This window comes from Culex quinquefasciatus, chromosome 3 (assembly GCF_015732765.1).
Source record: "Culex quinquefasciatus strain JHB chromosome 3, VPISU_Cqui_1.0_pri_paternal, whole genome shotgun sequence".
In the NCBI taxonomy this organism is placed as follows: domain Eukaryota; kingdom Metazoa; phylum Arthropoda; class Insecta; order Diptera; family Culicidae; genus Culex; species Culex quinquefasciatus.
Genome location: NC_051863.1, coordinates 49,725,236 through 49,745,376, shown reverse-complemented (window position 1 = coordinate 49,745,376; position 20,141 = coordinate 49,725,236). Strand labels below are relative to the sequence as shown.

General features: G+C 39.1%; 1 protein-coding gene across 1 annotated transcript; it reads left to right on the top strand.

Moving 5' to 3' along the window:
• The first annotated feature begins 9,921 nt into the window (after positions 1–9,921).
• LOC6050139 (mitochondrial import receptor subunit TOM40 homolog 2) lies at positions 9,922–18,256 on the top strand. Its single transcript, XM_038263381.1, has 4 exons — positions 9,922–10,265; positions 10,331–10,674; positions 17,422–17,646; positions 18,049–18,256. Exons 1-4 carry the CDS (start codon positions 9,927–9,929, stop codon positions 18,155–18,157), a joined length of 1,017 nt encoding a protein of 338 aa, XP_038119309.1. The 5' UTR covers positions 9,922–9,926; the 3' UTR covers positions 18,158–18,256.
• Positions 18,257–20,141: the final 1,885 nt, after the last annotated feature.

Here is a 20,141-nt window from a genome sequence, read left to right as displayed (position 1 = left end):
TATTTTTGTATTTTTGTATTTTTGTATTTTTGTATTTTTGTATTTTTGTATTTTTGTATTTTTGTATTTTTGTATTTTTGTATTTTTGTATTTTTGTATTTTTGTATTTTTGTATTTTTGTATTTTTGTAGTTTTGTATTTTGGGACCATCCAGAAACCACGTGGACACTTTAGGGGGTATGGCGATTGTCCACGATCCATACATTTTTTTTATTGACAATTGTCCACGGGAGGGGGGGATTAAGATTCCCAAAAAAGTGTCCACGTGGTTTGTGGATGGTCCCATTTTGTATTTTTGTATTTTGTTTTTGTATGGTACTGATGGATTGTAGAGTATATTTATTTGGTATCGTATCAAATTAATAAAATTTGCTTATTCAGGGCTGCTGAACTAAAAATTAAAAATATTTACTGAAACGTTATTTTTCATGATTCGAAGGTTCGAAGCATTTGGAAACTCTTCGATTATCTACTTTGAACTACAACACAACATTGGAACAATCTACTAACTTTCACGACACTTCCCCTAACGTCCAAAGTCATCTTTCCATAAGTCAGTCACGTGAGTAGCTAGACACGTGGTTGAGTCGTCACGTGAGTAATCACCTGAAAAACTCTTACGTGAACAACTCCGTTACCAGTCACGTGGACAGTCACAGGTTGCCGAAAAACCCAAAAATCATGCATTCCATTGAAACAAAATTAGAAACAATTCAACTACTAAGACAGGATGCGTATAGAGATATTCATGCGCGAGAGTATGTTAGTTTGTTTACACACGAGAACCACGTGCTTGAAGTTCCAGCCAATCACAATGGATCAAATTCAAAACAATACTCCTGGCGAGCCTCTGCTGCTGGAATAGGGTCAAGTACTCGGTCGGTCAGTGACAAAAAAAGTAAACTAGAATATAGAATTTGTATTATTTTGAAGTGTGCTCTAACAATTGAAAATATATTTTGCATTTTTCTATTCATTTTATTTTTTTTGACTTGTGCTTGAGAAGGAAAAATTGCTCAGCAAAAGAGATGATAATGGGCTTTGGTCTTTTTGAGACATCTCTAAATTTTATTAGCATACGATACATTATTGCGCAATGTATTTTCATTATATTAGTAAAAATGTTGATGAAAAAATATCAACTTTCTAACATATATTTTCATAATAGAGAGCACAAATGTGAAGTATACCCTATAACGCTCCTTTGTCCTCGCACTCAAAAAAATCCACACGTAGATGCTACGTGAAAAATCACGTAACCCCAATTTTCCCCTCGCTAGGCACGTTTTACGTGACACACGTAAAAACAATGTGAAAGTGTACCGGCAAAAAAAATATTTCACGTTGATGTTACGTGAAAACCCTCATAGTATTTTTCCACTAGGATCTTTCATGTAGCTTTTATGTGTTTGGAAATGTAACTTTAACGAGATTCAAGTACGTCATTCGGCCAAATTTCTACGTGATTTTTTTAGTATGAAAATTGATGGCGTACGGTGAAGACCTGCTGCCGAACTTGTGCTAGTTACAATGTCATAAACGGTATGTTTAATTAAGTTTAATAGTATTTTCAATAACTAATTATTAATTATATTCTGGACCCAGCATTTTCGTATCCGACGGCCGTTGGATTTCTGGCCGGTGACCTGAAGGACTCCTGGAAGGCAACCTGGCTGACGTCGATTTCATACATCGGATTACCATTCCGTCGGTTCCATGGTCCGGCTATTTCCGCCGCCAGAAGGTCAAGGCAGAAGACAACGGGTTCCGGCCATGCAGGTCAACAGAATCGGCAAACTTCGCACGAACGTCATCGTACTCGGCTAGCACGTCGAGAGCTGCGTTGACCTGGGGGGAAGACTACGTCCCGTGATCTTGGAAATACCGGATGCGTTTATCTGTTTGTTCCCAGCAAGAGTTATGTGTTATGTTAGTTTATTATGCCGGGCTTTTATAGCGAGATTGTTCCGGAGATGCTAATTAATCAATAAACAATTTTACACCAATTTTATTCTTTTTTGAAGAAAAAACCCATAAAAACAAGAACCTTTTACTATAAAGTTCATATAATGTTTACTAAAACGCATAAGTAAAACTCATTGGTTGATTCATTTAGCTTTTACGTGTGATACACGTAGAATCAACGTGAAATAATCTGACCAATCAAATCCCGTTTCTACTAGCGCCACCTCGTAAAAGTTACGTGAAAACTGTAGTGGAAAAAAACCACATAACTTTTCACGTAACTTCAATGTGAATATTTTTTTGAGTGATCGCTTTGTGCTGGCCGTGTGCAGCAGCAGCAGCCAAGAATGGTGCGCTGTTGCCATTTTTGCGCTGCGCAACTGAATTGCTTGTTGCAATTGTGTTGCATTATCTCAGAATATTCAAAAAAATATTGTAAAATCACGAATTATTAAAAAAAATGTGTCCTAATCCAATAAAGGTTGAAAAGTATTTCAATCAACCATCTTCAAATCACTCTACAGAACAATAAAACCACCTCAAAACGTTGCGCGACATTTCTGCGTAATGTCGCATGCAACATATTTTGAAGAAGAAGAGAACAACTTCCCCGGCTGATGTGAGCCCTTAAGGATTCCAAATATGGGTTACTGGAAAAATTGGTTTACGTTGAGGTCACCAGGCTGGCACACCAATGTGCTCACAAACACATTGACGGTGCCACCATGTTTGAGAAATCCGCAAATAAAAAAAAAAAGCCGGCCAATAAAATAAAAGTGGCAGAATTTTATTTTCACCTCAAACTCTCCCTCTCTCTTTCTCTCCCCTAACCATCCTCCTTCCCTCCCCACTTACTGTTGATTTATAAACGCACACTTTAATTGGATGGTTTAAGTTGCAACCGGAGGGGGCTTCACCGCAAAAGTTGGTCCCGACATGTTGAAAGGGGTTTTCTCGTATTTTTTTTTGTGGTGTGGTTTTTCGGTGTAAAAAACTTTTTCTCCACCCAGTGAAACGATTTATGGCAGTGTGCGGTGCCATTTTGTATGAAAAAGGATAAGCTCGCCAGGCCCCGGGTCTGTCAGAGTTTCGGCTGTATTGTGTTGACTTGGTGACTCGGTAATTGAATTTACCCGGGGCTTCCGGAGCAGTGATTTTACTGACACAGATTTAAATCTGTGAGGAAATCGATGATATTTTTGTTGATTTTTTTTGGTTGTCTGCTTGGGAATATGAAAAAAAGGTAAAAATATTATAGAATTTCTATTTTTGTTGCTGCTCACACCTGATGTTTTTGTTTAATAAGATAATTAAATTAATAGATTAAGTTGGATGTATGAAATCGTTTAAAATTTAAAACAAAAGTTTTATTAAACACACTATATACCATTATAGAAGTCTTGCAATAATTTTTTTTTTCAAAAAATCTTAGTTTTAACAAATAATAAATAAACCTGTCACAACAAATTGCAAATGGTCTACCATCTGTTTACGTTTAATCCAGGACTTAACCAGGACAAAATAACTTCAGAGGATTCAGAACAAAATTCTGAAAATGATTCTGAAACTTTCCCCTGGTTTAGCAATAGGGAACTTCATCGATTAACCGAGGACACACTTTTTCTTTTTCCTAGTTCTGCGATTTAAGCATAAGCATAAGCATAAGCATAGGTGCCCACCCGCAGTTGTTGTTGTTGTTAATTCATTTATTTCTGGCAGCTTTAACCTTCTTGGTCATTCGCTGCCCTACACCCGCAGTTGCTACTCCGTTATTGACCAGGACCTCCAGAAGTTACATCCACGAGCCGTGGAAGATGAGTGGGTGCTATCTTTCCTCGCTTCGCAACTTCTCAAAGGCCCCTATCATGCTGATCAATACCGGCGCCGGCCACGACCAGTGGTAGGGTCACGGGGAAGTGGATGGGAATGTTAGTCCGATACTTGAGTGATAGAGACCGCCCAATCGACTGCTTCTCCGACAAAGTATCACATGAGTTTTGAGGGGGTTAGTAGATGGGTATGAGGTCAGGATTCACGAGTGGCAGTGATGTGACCATGAGCATTTTGTTTATCGGTTGAATTTTTTTTAAATCTTAGGCAGTCGGCTGCGGAAAGATAAATAATTGATTATTTAAAAAGTTTTTAAATCGAACGCGTGCCAACCGAGCAGTAGTGCTATGGGCTGGACTTATCAGTTTTTTGTTCTGATTGTATAATTTAGATAACGCGGGCAAATTTCAAAAAATAGTAAATAAAAGACGCTTTACGCTTCATAAAATCGATAGTTTGACGAGTTAATACTAAAACTGCCAGTTGGAATAAATTATTACGATTAAAGAATATAAACGTAAAGAAAACAGGACACCGCGTAACCGATTGTAATGAAATTAAAACAATAACTTAAACGAACTAAACCGGCGGCGTGCCTTCCAATCAACGTTGCAGAGTAACCGCGAAGTCCCGCTACTCACAATCGAATCAACAAAATTCAAAAACGCGCGCTAATGGTCTATCCTAAATGTCAGCGTGTCTTTCGATAAACGATTCTATAGAAATGAGTTTTTCACCGCGAAATTTTTACACATTATTTGGATTGTATCAATCTACTGGTACAGTTGAAAAACTTACGAAACGACAGCAAAATGATCAAGAACGCGTATACTTAATTATTTAATAATGACCCTATAACGATTATTTTCAATGAGATATGATTTGGATTTATCGACCGATTCTGTAGATTTTACGCGGTTTTCAACATTTATTGGGCTGAAAAAAGAACAAATAAACTCATTCACACTCACATACACACATAAACTAATTTTCATTTTTAGACTTCAACATTATAGCGAGTAAGATTTTTTAAATTAAACTTGAAATTTTTTTTGAAATGCGTCAATACACACACACACACACACACACACACACACACACACACACACACACATACATGCTTGAAATGTCATCAAGGAACGAGCTCACAACCCCCATCCTCCTTCCACTATCCACCACGCACAAACCCAAGCTCCAAAACAAACAAAAAATCTGCGAGTTTTGCAAAAACTCTGCATGCACGCATTTGTCCCTTTTCAAAACTGCTCTTCAATCTTCAACTGTCATCCAGCAGCAGAATCCATCTGCTGTCACCAGGCCAAAATCTGATTTGGTTGTAGTGGTTGTAGTACACTTCACTACAGAACTAACACAAAACCAGCCTGTGTACAGCTCCAGCAAACACACATACTAAGATAGACAAATGCACACGCATCGATCCACGAGATAAAGTCTAACGGGTTATTTCAGGCCAAAAAATAAACCAAAATTAAATTTTTCTATGAATTTCGGACAGATTTTTAAAATTTCCTAGCTCAGTCCGACTGCTTATTCTGATTGTTGATTGTTTCCTTCTCCTTATTCTTCCTTGTTTTTTTTTTCTTTGGATAAAAAGCACATGTCACCAACACCACTGCACTAAACATTTTTCGTTGACTGCCAGCCGGAGGGCGCAGCGCCAGCAGAGACGCCATGATTGTTGATTCCTCACACGGGGAAAGGAAATTGTATAAAAGCACATTTTGTGGGTATTTCCTCGAAATTTATATTTTCCTCCAAGCCAGGGATGGAATAATCGCGAAAAAATCAATTTCGCTTGCGAACTTTCTTCACCCGCGAAAGAGAGAGGAGGCAAATCACGCAAAAGAAAATCGCTCCCGAAATTCTCCAAGAAAATGAATCTGCTGATGGTTTTTTGTGAATTTCCTTGTCAGTACCACTCAAAAATATTTATTTCACTTTGTTTACACACATTGCCCATCTACAAAATGTGACAGGTCATTTTTCGACGTGTGACGTTCCACTTGCAAGTGTAGTAGTGAAAAAGAAGTTCCGCCGAATAATCAAGATGATGATGTTTTTAGATTCTTTTTACCGATCTTTCGTGAACGAGAGAGGAGAGACATGCTCCCTTTGGATTTTTTCTCTTGATGAACATCCAAAGATTTTCTTTTGATGATGATTATTCCATCGCTGCTCCAAGCACTATCTATTAGCCAAATAATTTTTCTACGGAATTTGACTAAAAATGCCGATAATCACACAAAAATACGCAAACAAAATCGGGTCTGAGGAGCAAAGAAAAATCGCGTGCGCGCACTTAAGAGCGAGTCCACGAGCAAAGCATACCCATCTCGCATCGACCTCACCAATCTGCCTGAAATTTTCAGGGGTTGTTTGTACATATATAACTAGCATCTGGCCAAAATATGAGCACTCTAGGTCAACGGGAAGTGGGGCAAATCGGGACACAAAGTTTGAAGGTTCAAAAACGTCAAAAATCTTAAAAAGGCTATAACTTAGGTAAAATTCAATTTAATTTCAAAATTCAAAATGCATCTGAAAGGGCTTGAAAAATGCTACAAAATGCAGTGTAGAGCATCTCAATTGGTTATTTCTAAAGGGAGTTATTGGCATTTTAGTGAAAAAATAGCATAATTTTCAAACTCAAATAAAAAAGTGTTCCATCCAGATATCAACTCGGTTCGACCTGCAGCTTGTAGGGGACATCTGGGACTACCATCTGAGACTAAGAACGCTTTGGGTAAGGCAGTTTAACATATTAAATAGACACTTTTACTTTTATTGAAATTTTTGGTTGTAAATTTTTGCTCGGGGGACCCCTTAGATCCCATTTCTTGATGATAATTTTATCATATTCGTGTTCCTGAGACAATTTCACAATAGAAACATGTATAAAAATGTTTATTTTCATCCATTTTAACCCTTTAAAAAATAAAAGTTAAAAAAAATCTTCGATTCACATTCATTGAAAATCAAGTTCGTTTCCAAGGATACTAGATTAGAGCGTCCAATTTCCCGGGGTTACAAAATTCCCGGGAAACGGGAATTTTTTAACAAATTTCCCGGGAAATCCCGGGAATTCCCGGGAAATTTTAAGTTTATCGAAAATTGATCTTATCCTGCTTCTGATTGGTATTTTGCAACAAAATTGTATAGAACGGCAACTTTAATGTTCAAAATGAGTGTAGGGGCCAATTATAATGGCTTAACTGCTTATAAAAATCATACAACTTAGTAAAAAAAATAAAATTTTCTTATTATATCAATTGATTTTTTTTTGTTAAGAAGTATTATTTTTTAAAATAAAATATTGAATCAGTAAGTAAAATCCATGCTTCTTAACCATAAAAATGCTTTTAAATTTGTCTCTGTTACCATTTCAAATGAATATGTTTAAGAATAACGTTGACTCATAAAACAAAACAAAAAATAAAAGCATGCAAAAATTATGTTTTTCATGGCAAATAACTTGTTCTAGACCGTAATTTTATCAACAAAACTCATTTTAAGGATTTTTAGGCAAAATTTTGACTTTTTATCAATTTCACCAAAAATTTATAGGTATATTGTTAAAAAACTTATAAACTATGTTAAGTAAAATTTCCACATTGATTTTCTTTTTCTTCTTAAAAACTTATCAGCAGCCTTAGTGATTGTGTAAAATTTGAACACATTAAATCTGATTTTAACAACAAATATTTTGTACAAAGTTACCCCAATATGCTAAATACAATTTTCAACGCCACTAGTTTTCAAATACTATTGAAAAACATTTGTTCCAACAATAGTGCATGGACCTTGTGTGGCCTACCCCAGTACATGTTTTACAAAATAATAATCTTGAGACAAACCTTACCAGTTGGAAAAAAAAATATAAAAACAGAATGAAATCCTATCATTGAAACCCCGTTTTTCTTATAAGTTCAATATGCACAGTAGATTAAAATGAATAAGTTAGGTTCTCTCATTAATATTTTTTCAAATAAAAAAAAAATTAGGACCAAAAAGTAAGGAAAATGTTACTTCCGCTTAAATTTCGGGAATTCCCGGGAAATTTAAAAATTTCCCGGGAAACGGGAAATATTATTTTTCGGGAAATCCCGGGAATTCCCGGGAAATTTTTTCCCGGGACGGGAAATTGGACGCTCTATACTAGATGACACCAGAAAAAAGCAGCTTCTCAATTTTTTTTAACTTTCATTTTTTAAAGGGTTAAAATGGATCAAAATAAACATTTTTATACATGTTTCTATTGTGAAATTGTCTCAGGAACACGAATATGATAAAATTATCACCAAGAAATGGGATCTAAGGGGTCCCCCGAGCAAAAATTTACAACCAAAAATTTCAATAAAAGTAAAAGTGTCTATTTAATATGTTAAACTGCCTTACCCAAAGCGTTCTCAGTCTCAGATGGTAGTCTCAGATGTCCCCTACAAGCTGCAGGTCGAACCGAGTTGATATCTGGATGGAACACTTTTTTATTTGAGTTTGAAAATTATGCTATTTTTTCACTAAAATGCCAATAACTCCCTTTAGATTTAACCAATTGGGATGTTTCTCCCTGCATTTTATTGCATTTTTTAAGCCCTTTCAGATGCATTTTGAGTTTTGAAATTAAATTGAATTTTGCCTAAGTTATAGCCTTTTTAATATTTTTGACGTTTTTGAACCTTCAAACTTTGTGTCCCGATTTGCCCCACTTCCCGTTGACCTAGAGTGCTCATATTTTGGCCAGATGCTAGTTATATATGTACAAACAACCCCTGAAAATTTCAGGCAGATTGGTGAGGTCCAAACGACGTCCCATACAAAGGGGTATGCCCTGTTCGTGGACTCGCTCTTAAACGGCCGGGTTGCCAATCACTTTTCCCTAGTTCTGCGATTTCAACTCAAACTCCTACTTCTATAGACTTCGGGACACCGACTAAAACAACAATTCCCATACGAAGTTGTAGTTAATAAGTGGACTCCCACTGTTGAAAGTTGGGCGACCCCGTTGGCTTATCAGAATTTGCCGACTCCAACTCAATCTCCTGGTTCTCATAAAGTAGGGGGAGAGGGGGTAATATGCACCCCCTAAGGTAAAACTGTGATTTCTTAACCATTACAGCATTACTGTGGAAGAATTTTGTTCGATGTTCTAAAACAACTATTATTCTTCGTCATCCATGTGAAAAAAGTCTTAAAAAACCTCAAAATTGTTCGAAAATATCAAATTTCAAAAAACATTTTTGATTCATTTCAAACAACCATGCGGGGCAATATGCACCGCAACATTGGGGCAAAATGCACTACAACAACGGGGCAAAATGCACCACAACATGGGGCAAAATGCACTGGGTAAAATCAGTTTTCACTAGTCACCACAAGATGACACCGCTGTTTTTACAAAGGAGCTTCACAGCGGTGCATTTTGCCCCGACCACGCTTTTTGCAGAAAATTTAATTGAAAATGCATTTTTTGATGTTTTTGGACTCATCTATTTACAGAATAATGAAGATTATGGCAAAAACTATATACCTCAACACTTACAATATCAATAAATGCTTTTTAAACTGTTCAAAAATCATAATGAAAGTTCAATGAAAATTAGATGAAAACACAACATTTATAAGTTTTGCAAATAACTTAAGCTGTTTTTATACTACGATTTTCAATTTTTTTCAGCATGGTTTAGTATTGTTAAGCTTCCAATTTCTATGAGTTTTTCCCCGGAAAATTCTTCCAAATACCGAGAAAAGCAGGGGGTGCATTTTGCCCCGGGGGTGCATATTACCCCCTCTCCCCCTACCAGATTCCATTGATTTCGACTCTGATTCCACAGCTCTAATTTTTCCATAACAATTTTGTAGTTTTCATTATGAAAAAATACACACATAAACTTTTGTTTATGGCTGTGATAGATTAAAATTGCTCCAATTTGACTCTAGTTTGGCATGAAAGTTCCTTTTCAAATTTGACCAATATTGGAAAACTTTTGATCAGGATCCTGATGGTTTGACGTGGAATCATTATATTTATGATTAAAATATTGCATGTCACACAACCTATGGTCGCACCACACCATCCAAGTAATCATCGCCCGAGGGCATCCGTCAGCAAAATGCCCAAGAAGCCGTCATCGTCTTGCCGGGAGGACTCTCCTCCCGTGGACGAACCGTGCCTTCCGAGCCAGCACCGCACCGAGCGGCTCATTTTCCCCAAGCCCCTCATTACGGTCGAAGGAATCGCTCGGGCTCCGCTGAATCCGGGCGATTTTGCCAGCCTACATCAGCGAACGTACGAGCTGCGGCCGGAATGGTTCGAGGGTTTCCAGCTGAACGCGTCCAAGACGTTGGCCGTACACCGGATCGTCCGTGCCAGCTGGAATTTGAGCCACGTCACGCCGACGGGCTTCCGCGTTGGCGCTCAACTGCAGCGACGGTGCAGCGACAGTGTTCTGGTGAGTTGTCAGTTCTAATCAAGCATGTCCAAGTGAAGGCCCTTGATGACGGTTTAATTTCGCAGAAAACCCCACTCGTGGCGTTCGACGTCAATCCCGGAACGTTGTCCTCGAACGTGTCCCTGCTATATCGGCCGGTCGCATCCGTCTGTTGTGAGATAAATGTCCAAGTGCCTCCTCGAGGTGGTTCTGGTACCGAAGACCAAGGACCGGTGATTGATAAGGCATCGTTGCAGCACACCGGGTCTAGCACCACGACCACGCTTCGGTGCTACCGGCCAGGTCGGGACTCGTGTCGGTTGACGCTGGACCACTTAATGAGCTACAACGATCGGCTGGCCATCGGGGGTGAGTTGCTGTACGAGTGGTACCGGAATACCAGCAATGCTCAGATTGCACTTGCAGCGAGGTAAGTTGGACATTGGTTTGTCGTGTTCTTCGCACGGTGTTTGGTAAACGGTAAATTAATTAGTTTGCTCTCGATGAGATTGTATTGCATTTCTCACAAGAGTAGCAATAACTACAACATTTGTTTGGCTTCTGACTTATATGACCAAAATCCGCCAGTAGACGGAATCATCATTAAAAATTGCAGAAAATTAAATTATAAACCACTTTCCATTCTTCAAATAGCCTTCGAAAATTAGATTGAGTTTGAAAAAAATATCTCGAATGACGCTAAACAAACAAAACATATTTGTCCAATTTAAATTATCGAAGCGTTGTTCTCGACTGTATTACACAATTAGGTTGTTTTTCGGCTCAGCAGTCAGTCACCTCAAGACTTAGTCTTGACTTAGTCTTGAGGTGATATTGCTCCGTGTTCGTTGTTGATCGAAGATCTAGCTGTTTTGGCGCTCCAGAACACACCTTTTGATGCTACCTTCCCTGACAAATGCAGCTTTAGCTGAAAAGCCCCCGGACATGAAAACTGTATTTTCTAATCCCCTGAAGAAGACCGCATATCGCGTCGAAACGTCAGAATAAAGAAAAAACTACAAGTTTTTGAATTTGTCTCTGACTGCTGAGCCGAAAAACAACCTAATTTAAATTATCGTGCACCCGCAAATTGGTAACACTTTCCTATTTGTCAATAGGAAGCAAAATGCAGCATTTCTTTCAAACCCTTCTTTTTTATGGACCTTGGGCCGATTACGACCATTTATATTTTTTGTATTTTTTTATTTGACTCAAATTTTGTCGGGGCCTTCCCTATGACCAAATAAGCTATTTGGTGTCATTGGTTCACCCGTAAAAGTCTCCATACAATTTTGGCATCTGTCAAATGTCTGTTCGAAAATCTGTTACTTTTGAATGAATTTTCTAATCAATGTCTTTGGCAAAGTTGTAAGTATTGTTTGATATAATTCAAGATTTCGAGAATTGACTTTTTTCTGTATAAGTCAGTTTCTATGTACAACGGTAAAAAAAAACGTTTGAAAACCATTTATGATCACAAAAATAATAAATTGACAAGACAACATTTTTCGATTGATCTACTATGGGCAGAGCTGAAAATGTCAGGGGTCCTGACTAAAGTGCCTAATAGAAAGTGGGGACACGAGTAACTGAGAACCCAGCGATTTTCTGTCAAAAAATTGAGCACCTCCAAGATCTTACACATAAGGTGCTTACAATCTTTACTTCGTCCATAGGATTTGTCAAAATATGAACACCTTCCATTTAAACGCTTGGTAAAATTTGAGTGACCAGCTGTGAGTGGCATTGCATTTTGAGTGCCTTGTCCCCACTTTCTATTAGGCACTTTAGTCCTGACTCGAAAATCGGCGACGCTTACACGATTTTTTGAGATCCATTCACTGAACCGTAAAACCGTGACATAAACAAACCCGGCGCAGTCGTGAGTGCCCTAGCTCATTGAGCAGCTGCAATGCGAGACAGTTAAAGTGCCTAATAGAAAGTGGGGACAAGGCACTCAAAATGCAATGCCACTCACAGCTGGTCACTCAAATTTTACCAAGCGTTTAAATGGAAGGTGTTCATATTTTGACAAATCCTATGGACGAAGTAAAGATTGTAAGCACCTTATGTGTAAGATCTTGGAGGTGCTCAATTTTTTGACAGAAAATCGCTGGGTTCTCAGTTACTCGTGTCCCCACTTTCTATTAGGCACTTTAGAGACAGTAGTCGACCAACGCTCATTCGACGTTGCACGCACACACATAAAGAAACAAGTTTTTACACAAAAAGTTCGTATTTATGCGTGGAAATGTAATTTTGAATATAAGTTATGGTTGTTTTCAGTGTTTTGCACAGTCTACAACCATTCAACTGTTTGAAAATGGTCAAGAGGATTTTACGAGTCAGTCATATGACACGAATTGAGTGAGTGTAGCTCATTTTTTCACGTCTCTCATTCTCCAGCAGCCGACCGGCACAAGTCAGGCGGCAGTGGTTGAATAGACACAGTAGGCTTGCAGTCACATGCTAGCAGTGAACAGACATTTTGGTTTGCTTCATGTGTACGCTGGGTTGGAAACTTTTTGCAGGCCTGACTATGGGCTTCTTGGAACAAACTGTCAAGCAAGTTGCTAACTGTCAAGATTTAACGTGAGGATAATTTTTCAAAGTGATTAAAACATTATTAAAGGGGTTTGTGATTTAACAAAGTGCCATTGTGCTGATAAAAAAATGCTTTATGGTTGTTGTTGAAACGAGCGGCTGAAGAGTGACGGGCACCAGTTTTCTGAGCTCAACGAAATGAAAAAAAGCTATATTTTCTTAATTAATAACAAATAAATTTCACAAGATACAATTTACTCACAACTTCGGTGTCTTTTCATAGCTAGCACGGATTCTCGTTCCCAGCTGCGCCCGTGCTCCCGCTTGCTTCAGTTTGTTATCAACTTCTGATTCTTGCCAAGCGACAGCACGGGCACCTGACAAATCAACACAAACAAAGACGAATGACGTTGAACAGGGGGCTAGTATTGGCGCCGTATCGTACATGGGACGCGTCCGTTTAAACAGTTGTGATCAATAATATCAAAAATTTAAGCCTTATTTTAGGATCCAAATTACCCACAAAAAAGCACGATTCGAAAAAAAAGTTGTCCTATCGGACCCAGAATTGGATTAGGGGTTTCTTGACCGAAATAGTTAGACCCGTATTTTTTTTTTGACTCATGACTCCACGCAATTTCAAGCGATTTTAGTTCTCTTGGACGCAAATGAAAGGTGATAAATTGGACTTTTAGAGAAAAATACATCAGAGCTACAAAAAATCAGCCTTATATTGCGCCTTGCAGCAATTTCTAGACTTTTGTATCAATCGTGCTAGGCCTAGATTTTTTCATCACACTGCTTTGCAGGACTGAGAACTGTCAACTTTGCGCACTTTGCACCTCAGTAGAGTGCTGCGGAATAATTTTCATCACAGTTGGCAAACTGATTTTTCATCACACCATCAAAACAAAACAAATGTAATGCATAGACTTCTGACAACAATCTAGTCACCAAGCTGTGGTAGTCGAGGCAGTTAAGTCATTGAAATGGTCTGTTAAAGGTTCCTGGCTCGATTCTCGTAGTTGGAACTTTGAGTTTTTTAACGGGTTCTTTTTTAATGAGCTAGAAGGCATAATTCTCTTGGCTAATTTCTCTTATTCTAACGGTTCGAAGCCATGATTTTGTCGGACGATTTCTGGTCAATTTTTGGTGCAGGTCAATTAAAATTATGGGGAATTGGCTGTACATTAGCGTGGTTCACGTTTCTATGAAAAAGACAAAAGTTGTTATTTTGTCTTGCATCAACCGGAATTTCGTTCTTTTATGTCCCCAGAAGCACTCCTGAAAATTTGAGCCCATTTGGTAAGGTCTAGGAGCTCCAGTTTTAATTTGAAATTTATATGGGATTTTGATTTATTTTCCATGGGAAACTATCTTTTTTTACATTGTATTAGGATTTTTTTTTATAAATCGATGAAATGACTTGATTCTTATAGTAGGAGATAGGTTTTGAACTGGGGAACAACTTTGAAGAACATACCAACATGCTAGGAAGTGACCCTTTAAAGATACAGATACTTTTAGATGGTGACTTTTGAAGGGGCCAGCCACCATCTAAAAGTATCTGTATCTTTAAAGGGTCACTTCCTAGCATGTTGGTATGTTCTACAAAGTTGTTCCCCAGTTCAAAACCTATCTCCTACTATAAGAATCAAGTCATTTCATCGATTTATAAAAAAAAAATCCTAATACAATGTAAAAAAAGATAGTTTCCCATGGAAAATAAATCAAAATCCCATATAAATTTCAAATTAAAACTGGAGCTCCTAGACCTTACCAAATGGGCTCAAATTTTCAGGAGTGCTTCTGGGGACATAAAAGAACGAAATTCCGGTTGATGCAAGACAAAATAACAACTTTTGTCTTTTTCATAGAAACGTGAACCACGCTACTGTACATTCAATAATATGCTGAATAAAAAACAATACATTGTGGAAGAAAGAAATCGGTATATTTTCAGTATAATCAGTCAAACTCTAAGCATCTCATTTGTATCCTGTTGGTACTAAAATCAAGATAAAATACACATGTTTAGGAAGAATTTATTAGTTCACGGCTAGGCCAATAGAACCGCCGTCTGTTGCCTCATCAGGCTACTAGCCCTCATCGTAATGAAGGTTCCCCTCTCGACAGCACCGGATCAGTAGATGTTGGGGAAGACGATTCAACAAGAAGTGAAGACGTCTGTCCCCAATGCAGACAGCAACGCCCTCTGGTTGTCCATGAGCCAACCGGCAAGAAGACCAAGTACCGCCATACCGGCACCGAAGACCATATTTTTCTAGTCGGAACATGCTGTTGTAACGGTCTCCCTTGAATCACCGGTTCTAGGACTACCCGATCGAAGTCACTTTCTCTGCACTGGACACTTCATTGGTTTCTAAACTTTTAAAAAGTAAATAAACATTAACACCCTGCCATGGCAACGGATATTTTCGTCATCACTGTGATGAAAAGGCACTGTGATGAAAAAATACTGTGATGAAAATAATTGCGCAAGACTCTAGTAAAGTGCAAAATGCGCAATATTTAAAATGGTAGAATTACAACTTTTTTTATAATACCAGTTTCTGCGCCAAGCTTGTAAAAACTCAGATTTTAATTTTAAAAATATATATCTCAGAATCCTGGTTATAAATGCCTACAATTTTTTGGTATGTTATTTAAAATGTTTCAAGAAATTCGATAAACATATTTTAGAATATTTCTAGAGTTTTTTTTAATGGGTCCTATTATTATCTTATAATATAAGAATATGAAACACAATAGCTTATAAGACCTTTTAAAAAAAATCTCTAGATATGCTCTTAGGTCCCGAGGTCAAAAAGGGATTTAAAATTGGTTGAAATGGAATTATGATAATATTTCTTTCTGAAAAATGTGTTTTTTTAATCGAGCTATTTTTGTGGGAATTGCTGGCTTTTTATCTTGAGATTGTGATACATCTGGGAGGATGATGTCTATCTCTAACATGTCTTAAGGATCGATGCCTGTCCTACCCAAGTAACCGCGAGGCACTAAATAGCGGCATTAAATCAGCATTATATTGGCATTTAATACCAGCAAATAATGCTTCAAAACATTAAATAAGCACTTTTCCCTTGAGAAATATTTGAAGTGGCGCACAGTGATGCCGATTTAATGCCTCACCGAAAGCTCGAACAAAAAAAAAAAACTGCTTTATCGACGTCAAGCTGCTCCACAAACTTGGTGTGGGCCTCCTTTGTTTTTTTTCTCCTGTTGCGATTCATGTGTGAGTGTGACACTTTGATGTTATTCTTGCATTTTTCTCGTCGATCTCCAGGATGCGTGCCAGCCAACTGATTTATTCTGAAATGAGTGTTTGTTTTGAAAGTTTTAATCGATGTGGTTGATGCATCGAACATTAAGGAAGACTTTCATTCTGCTGTATCGAGTTTCTGGTTCATCAGAAAACCGGTTGTCATTTCGTTGAACGAAAATTATTGACGAGTCACTCAGCAAATTGCGGCCATCCAGTCAAGTACAGTACAATCAATTACGGAAGGCTTGGGGTTAATAGGGACAAGCACTGGCCAACGGCTAACGGGAACTGCTTTTCCGAGGAGTGCTTGGTCCACGGTTGGCAAAATTTCACAAAGTGTATCAGACTTCCGGAAAGCAGCTTATTGCTTGTGAGAAAAGTCATTCAATTTACCAGGGACTTTTGATAATGTCCTTTGTCTTTGGACATATGTTTTGAAAAAAATGACTTAATTACAGGCTGCAGTTTTCCTATTTTTTAAAAAACAAAAAAAAAACACTTCAATCGGCGGGAATGGAACCCAGTTCACGCAAAATAAAAACTTATGCACACTGGGGGAACTGCGACTTAGCCCGCACGCTTATTAGAACGGTATGACGGGAAAGATTAAAGTCAATAAGAGCGTGCCTGGCTGAAATGTTTCCCGTATCGATGGGTTACTTTGTTCCCAAGTAACCACAAGCACTAAATTGAAGTATTAATTCAGTACTAAATCAGCACTCGAATGTTTTGAAGTAGTAAATAAGCTTTGAGAATGCCTCAAAGTACCAAAAGTATGCAGCATTACAACTGGCATTAAATCACCATTTACGACATTGAAAATGTGCTTCAAAGCATTTGATGTTTATCAATTGATTGTAATGCTGCAAAGTTTTGGTACTTTGAGGCATTCGCAAAGCTTATTTACTACTTCAAAATATTCGAGTGCTGATTTAGTACTGAATTAATACTTCAATTTAGTGCTTGTGGTTACTTGGGTATTCTTCAGTGTCTCAACTTTCAATGTTTTCCCATTCATTAGTCTTAAATGACGGCGTTATTTATTTTTAAATTAACTTAAAATTTATAACGATACAATTAATTAATTTTTTTTATAGAACAAGCCCCTACCCACCAAAAAGTCATTTTTGTTACACTTTAATATCTTATAAAAAAAATCTAATCTAATTTGAACTTAGATTGCAAATTTAACAAAACTCATGTTTTGCTGCTCCAAAACAACTAACATTTTCCAACGATTTTGTTTATTTTTTTTAAAATGTGCTGAGTTAATTTTTATGTCATAAATGATTGGATCCAGTATTTTTTTTTAACATAAACTACTTAAGTTAAATAACATTATTTCAGGTACAATCACGAGCGGCACTCGTTTGCGGCCACCGGTTCGCGCGAAGCCTTTGACCTGAGCTACTGGCGGCGGGTCAACGGTCGGCTGCAGATTGGATCTTCGCTGGCGTGCAGCTACCGCGAGGGCAAAGCCATCGGCACCATATACTACCGGCTGGAGCACCCGGACTGTACCGTGCGGGGCCTGTTCGACTCGGACTGGTCCATCGGGTTTACGTATCAAAGGTAAGTGAGTGTTGGCGGATGTTGGCTGATGGGGTGTTCAAAACTTGACATTTTAACTATAAAGTCAAAAGTGTTGAGTAAATGTTTTGTTGTCCTCGACCTCGACCTTGCTGAAAATTTGCAGTAGAATTCTTCAATTGATGAATTTGGACACCCTACCCCATGCCAACAACCAAAACCGACCTCCCGTCAGTGGGAGGCCGCTTTTGATTGAACTTTTCCAGTGCCTAAATAATCTGATCGAATGCTAATTGAATTCTTTCTCGGTTTTCCCGCGCACTCAATCGCATTTGTGGCTGGGGTGTGAAATTCGAAATGAATTTTCCGCCGATTGGAACGGCACTTTTGTTCGCGGAAATTCGCGGATGACCAACTCCCACTTTCCCCTCCACCCACCTACAGAAAGCTGTCACAGATGCCGATCGTGGCCGGCCTCAGTCTATTATTCTGCATCCCGAAAAACACATTCCAGAGCGGATTCAAAATTGATTTGGACTCTAATTTGCAATGATCGGCCACGGCGTGCGTGCGTGCGTGCTGGTGAACGTGGACGGAATTTCCAGGAAGCTGCTTCCGGTATAATCGGCTTGTGAAATTTAGGGGTGCGAAAATCGAGTGAAACCGACGAAGAAAAAAAATCAAATAAAATTTTGGCAACAGGCCGAGCCACGGAAAGCCGATTATCGAGTGCAGAGCTTTTTTTGGCACGTTGCAAATTGCACGTGGCGATGCAGATGAGGGACTAAAGTGATGTGCGAGATATATGATTAAGTGCTCTCCTGTGCGATGATGATACGTGGACCCGAGTGAGGGCCAAAAAGTGGCGCGGGAACCCCAGATGGCGGTTTCGGCAACTGTCGCCGAAATTGGATTTTGATTCGTTGTGGGGATTTTTTTCCTTTGCGGGGATTGGGCCCGGTCGGTGACTGGATTAAATTGAAACTTGCTAATTGTGGTAATTGCTTTCTGAATGCACTCATTATGAGCGAACTAGGGTTTTTTCTTTGTCGGAAGTTGAGAAATGCATTTATGCAATTTTTTTATCATTTTTTTTTATAGAAATGCTTTTCTTGAAATGCCATCTGTATCAAATGATTTCAGTTTTTCTTATAAAAAAGTTTTTTTTTACACTTAAACTACCAAGCGCGCAGAAAACTCTGTTTTTGATATGGAACCACCATGTTCAGTTATGGGCTCTAATAACTTCGCGGGAAAAAAATCCTAAAAATATGATGTCTTGAGGAAAATTATTATATATGCATTGAAGATTCTACATTTGAGAAATGGTAAAAATCGGATAACTACCACAGGTAAGAAACTCAAACATACAAACTTCAAGCGATTAAAAGTAGGGGTTCCCGTGGTCAGAATGAGCTCAAATTTGGAATTTAGCCTAGTGATAGGCCAATCTTAGTTTTCAGGGGGTAGCCCCGGGGAAGCCCAAGGAGCTTCCATGTGAAATCTGAGCCAAATCGGAGCTTTTTTGATTTTCATCCTGCTGGTTTAACGTGGAATTGCTGTCTAATGAAACAATTACCGAAACTATAAACACTTCAAGCCGTCTTAAGCTAAAATCAAGCAAAATCATTCACAAAAATGGTTAAAAGTGATAAGTTGGCAACCACCGCACTTTGTTTGCCCCTACGACGCTCAAGCCCACTGGGCACACGCGGGCTGCTGCTGTTTGACAGCTGCACTTCCGCTACCAGTCTGTGACAAAACCAAACGAGAATACACGCTATTTTTCTATTCGCTAAGTTAAACCGCGTGTTTTATTATTCCGGCCTCCCCGAAACCTCTTTAGGTTGTGGGCCCAAGTCGCGTTTCGGTCAAACGGAAAAAGTGCGCGGAATCGTCGGGCGTCATGACGGACGCAAAACCCGCTCCGGTGCAGGTGCCGATGTTGGACGAGTCCAACTTCAACCCGTGGCGTCTCCGCATGTTATCGTTCCTGGAGGAGCACGAGCTCTTGGAATGTGTGCGGTCGTACGTGGGTGACGTGGCGGAACTGAAGGAGAAAGAGGGAGAAAAGCCGGAGGAAAAGACGGCCCGGATGAAGCTGCTGGACAAGCGCATCAGGAAGGACCGTCACTGCCGTTCGCAGTTGATGGCGCGGATCAGCGATGCGCAAATGGACCACCTGGAGGAGGACATGTCCCCGAAGGACATCTGGGACAAGCTGCACAACATCCACGCGCGGAAGAGCGTCGCGAGCCGGATGCGGATCCAACGGCAGATCGTGACGATGCGCTACGATGGAGGAAAGCTACAGCAGCACTTCTTGCAGTTTGAGAAGTTGATCCGGGAGTATCGGTCCGCCGGCGCGAAGCTGGAGGAGATCGACGTGATTTGCCACCTGTTCATCTCGTTGGGATCGGCGTTCTCCGGTGCTGTGACGGCACTGGAAACCATGTCGCAGGAGGACCTCAAGCTCGATTTCGTCAAGAACCGGCTCTTGGACGAAGAGACGAAGAAGGGCATCGAATCGCCCACCC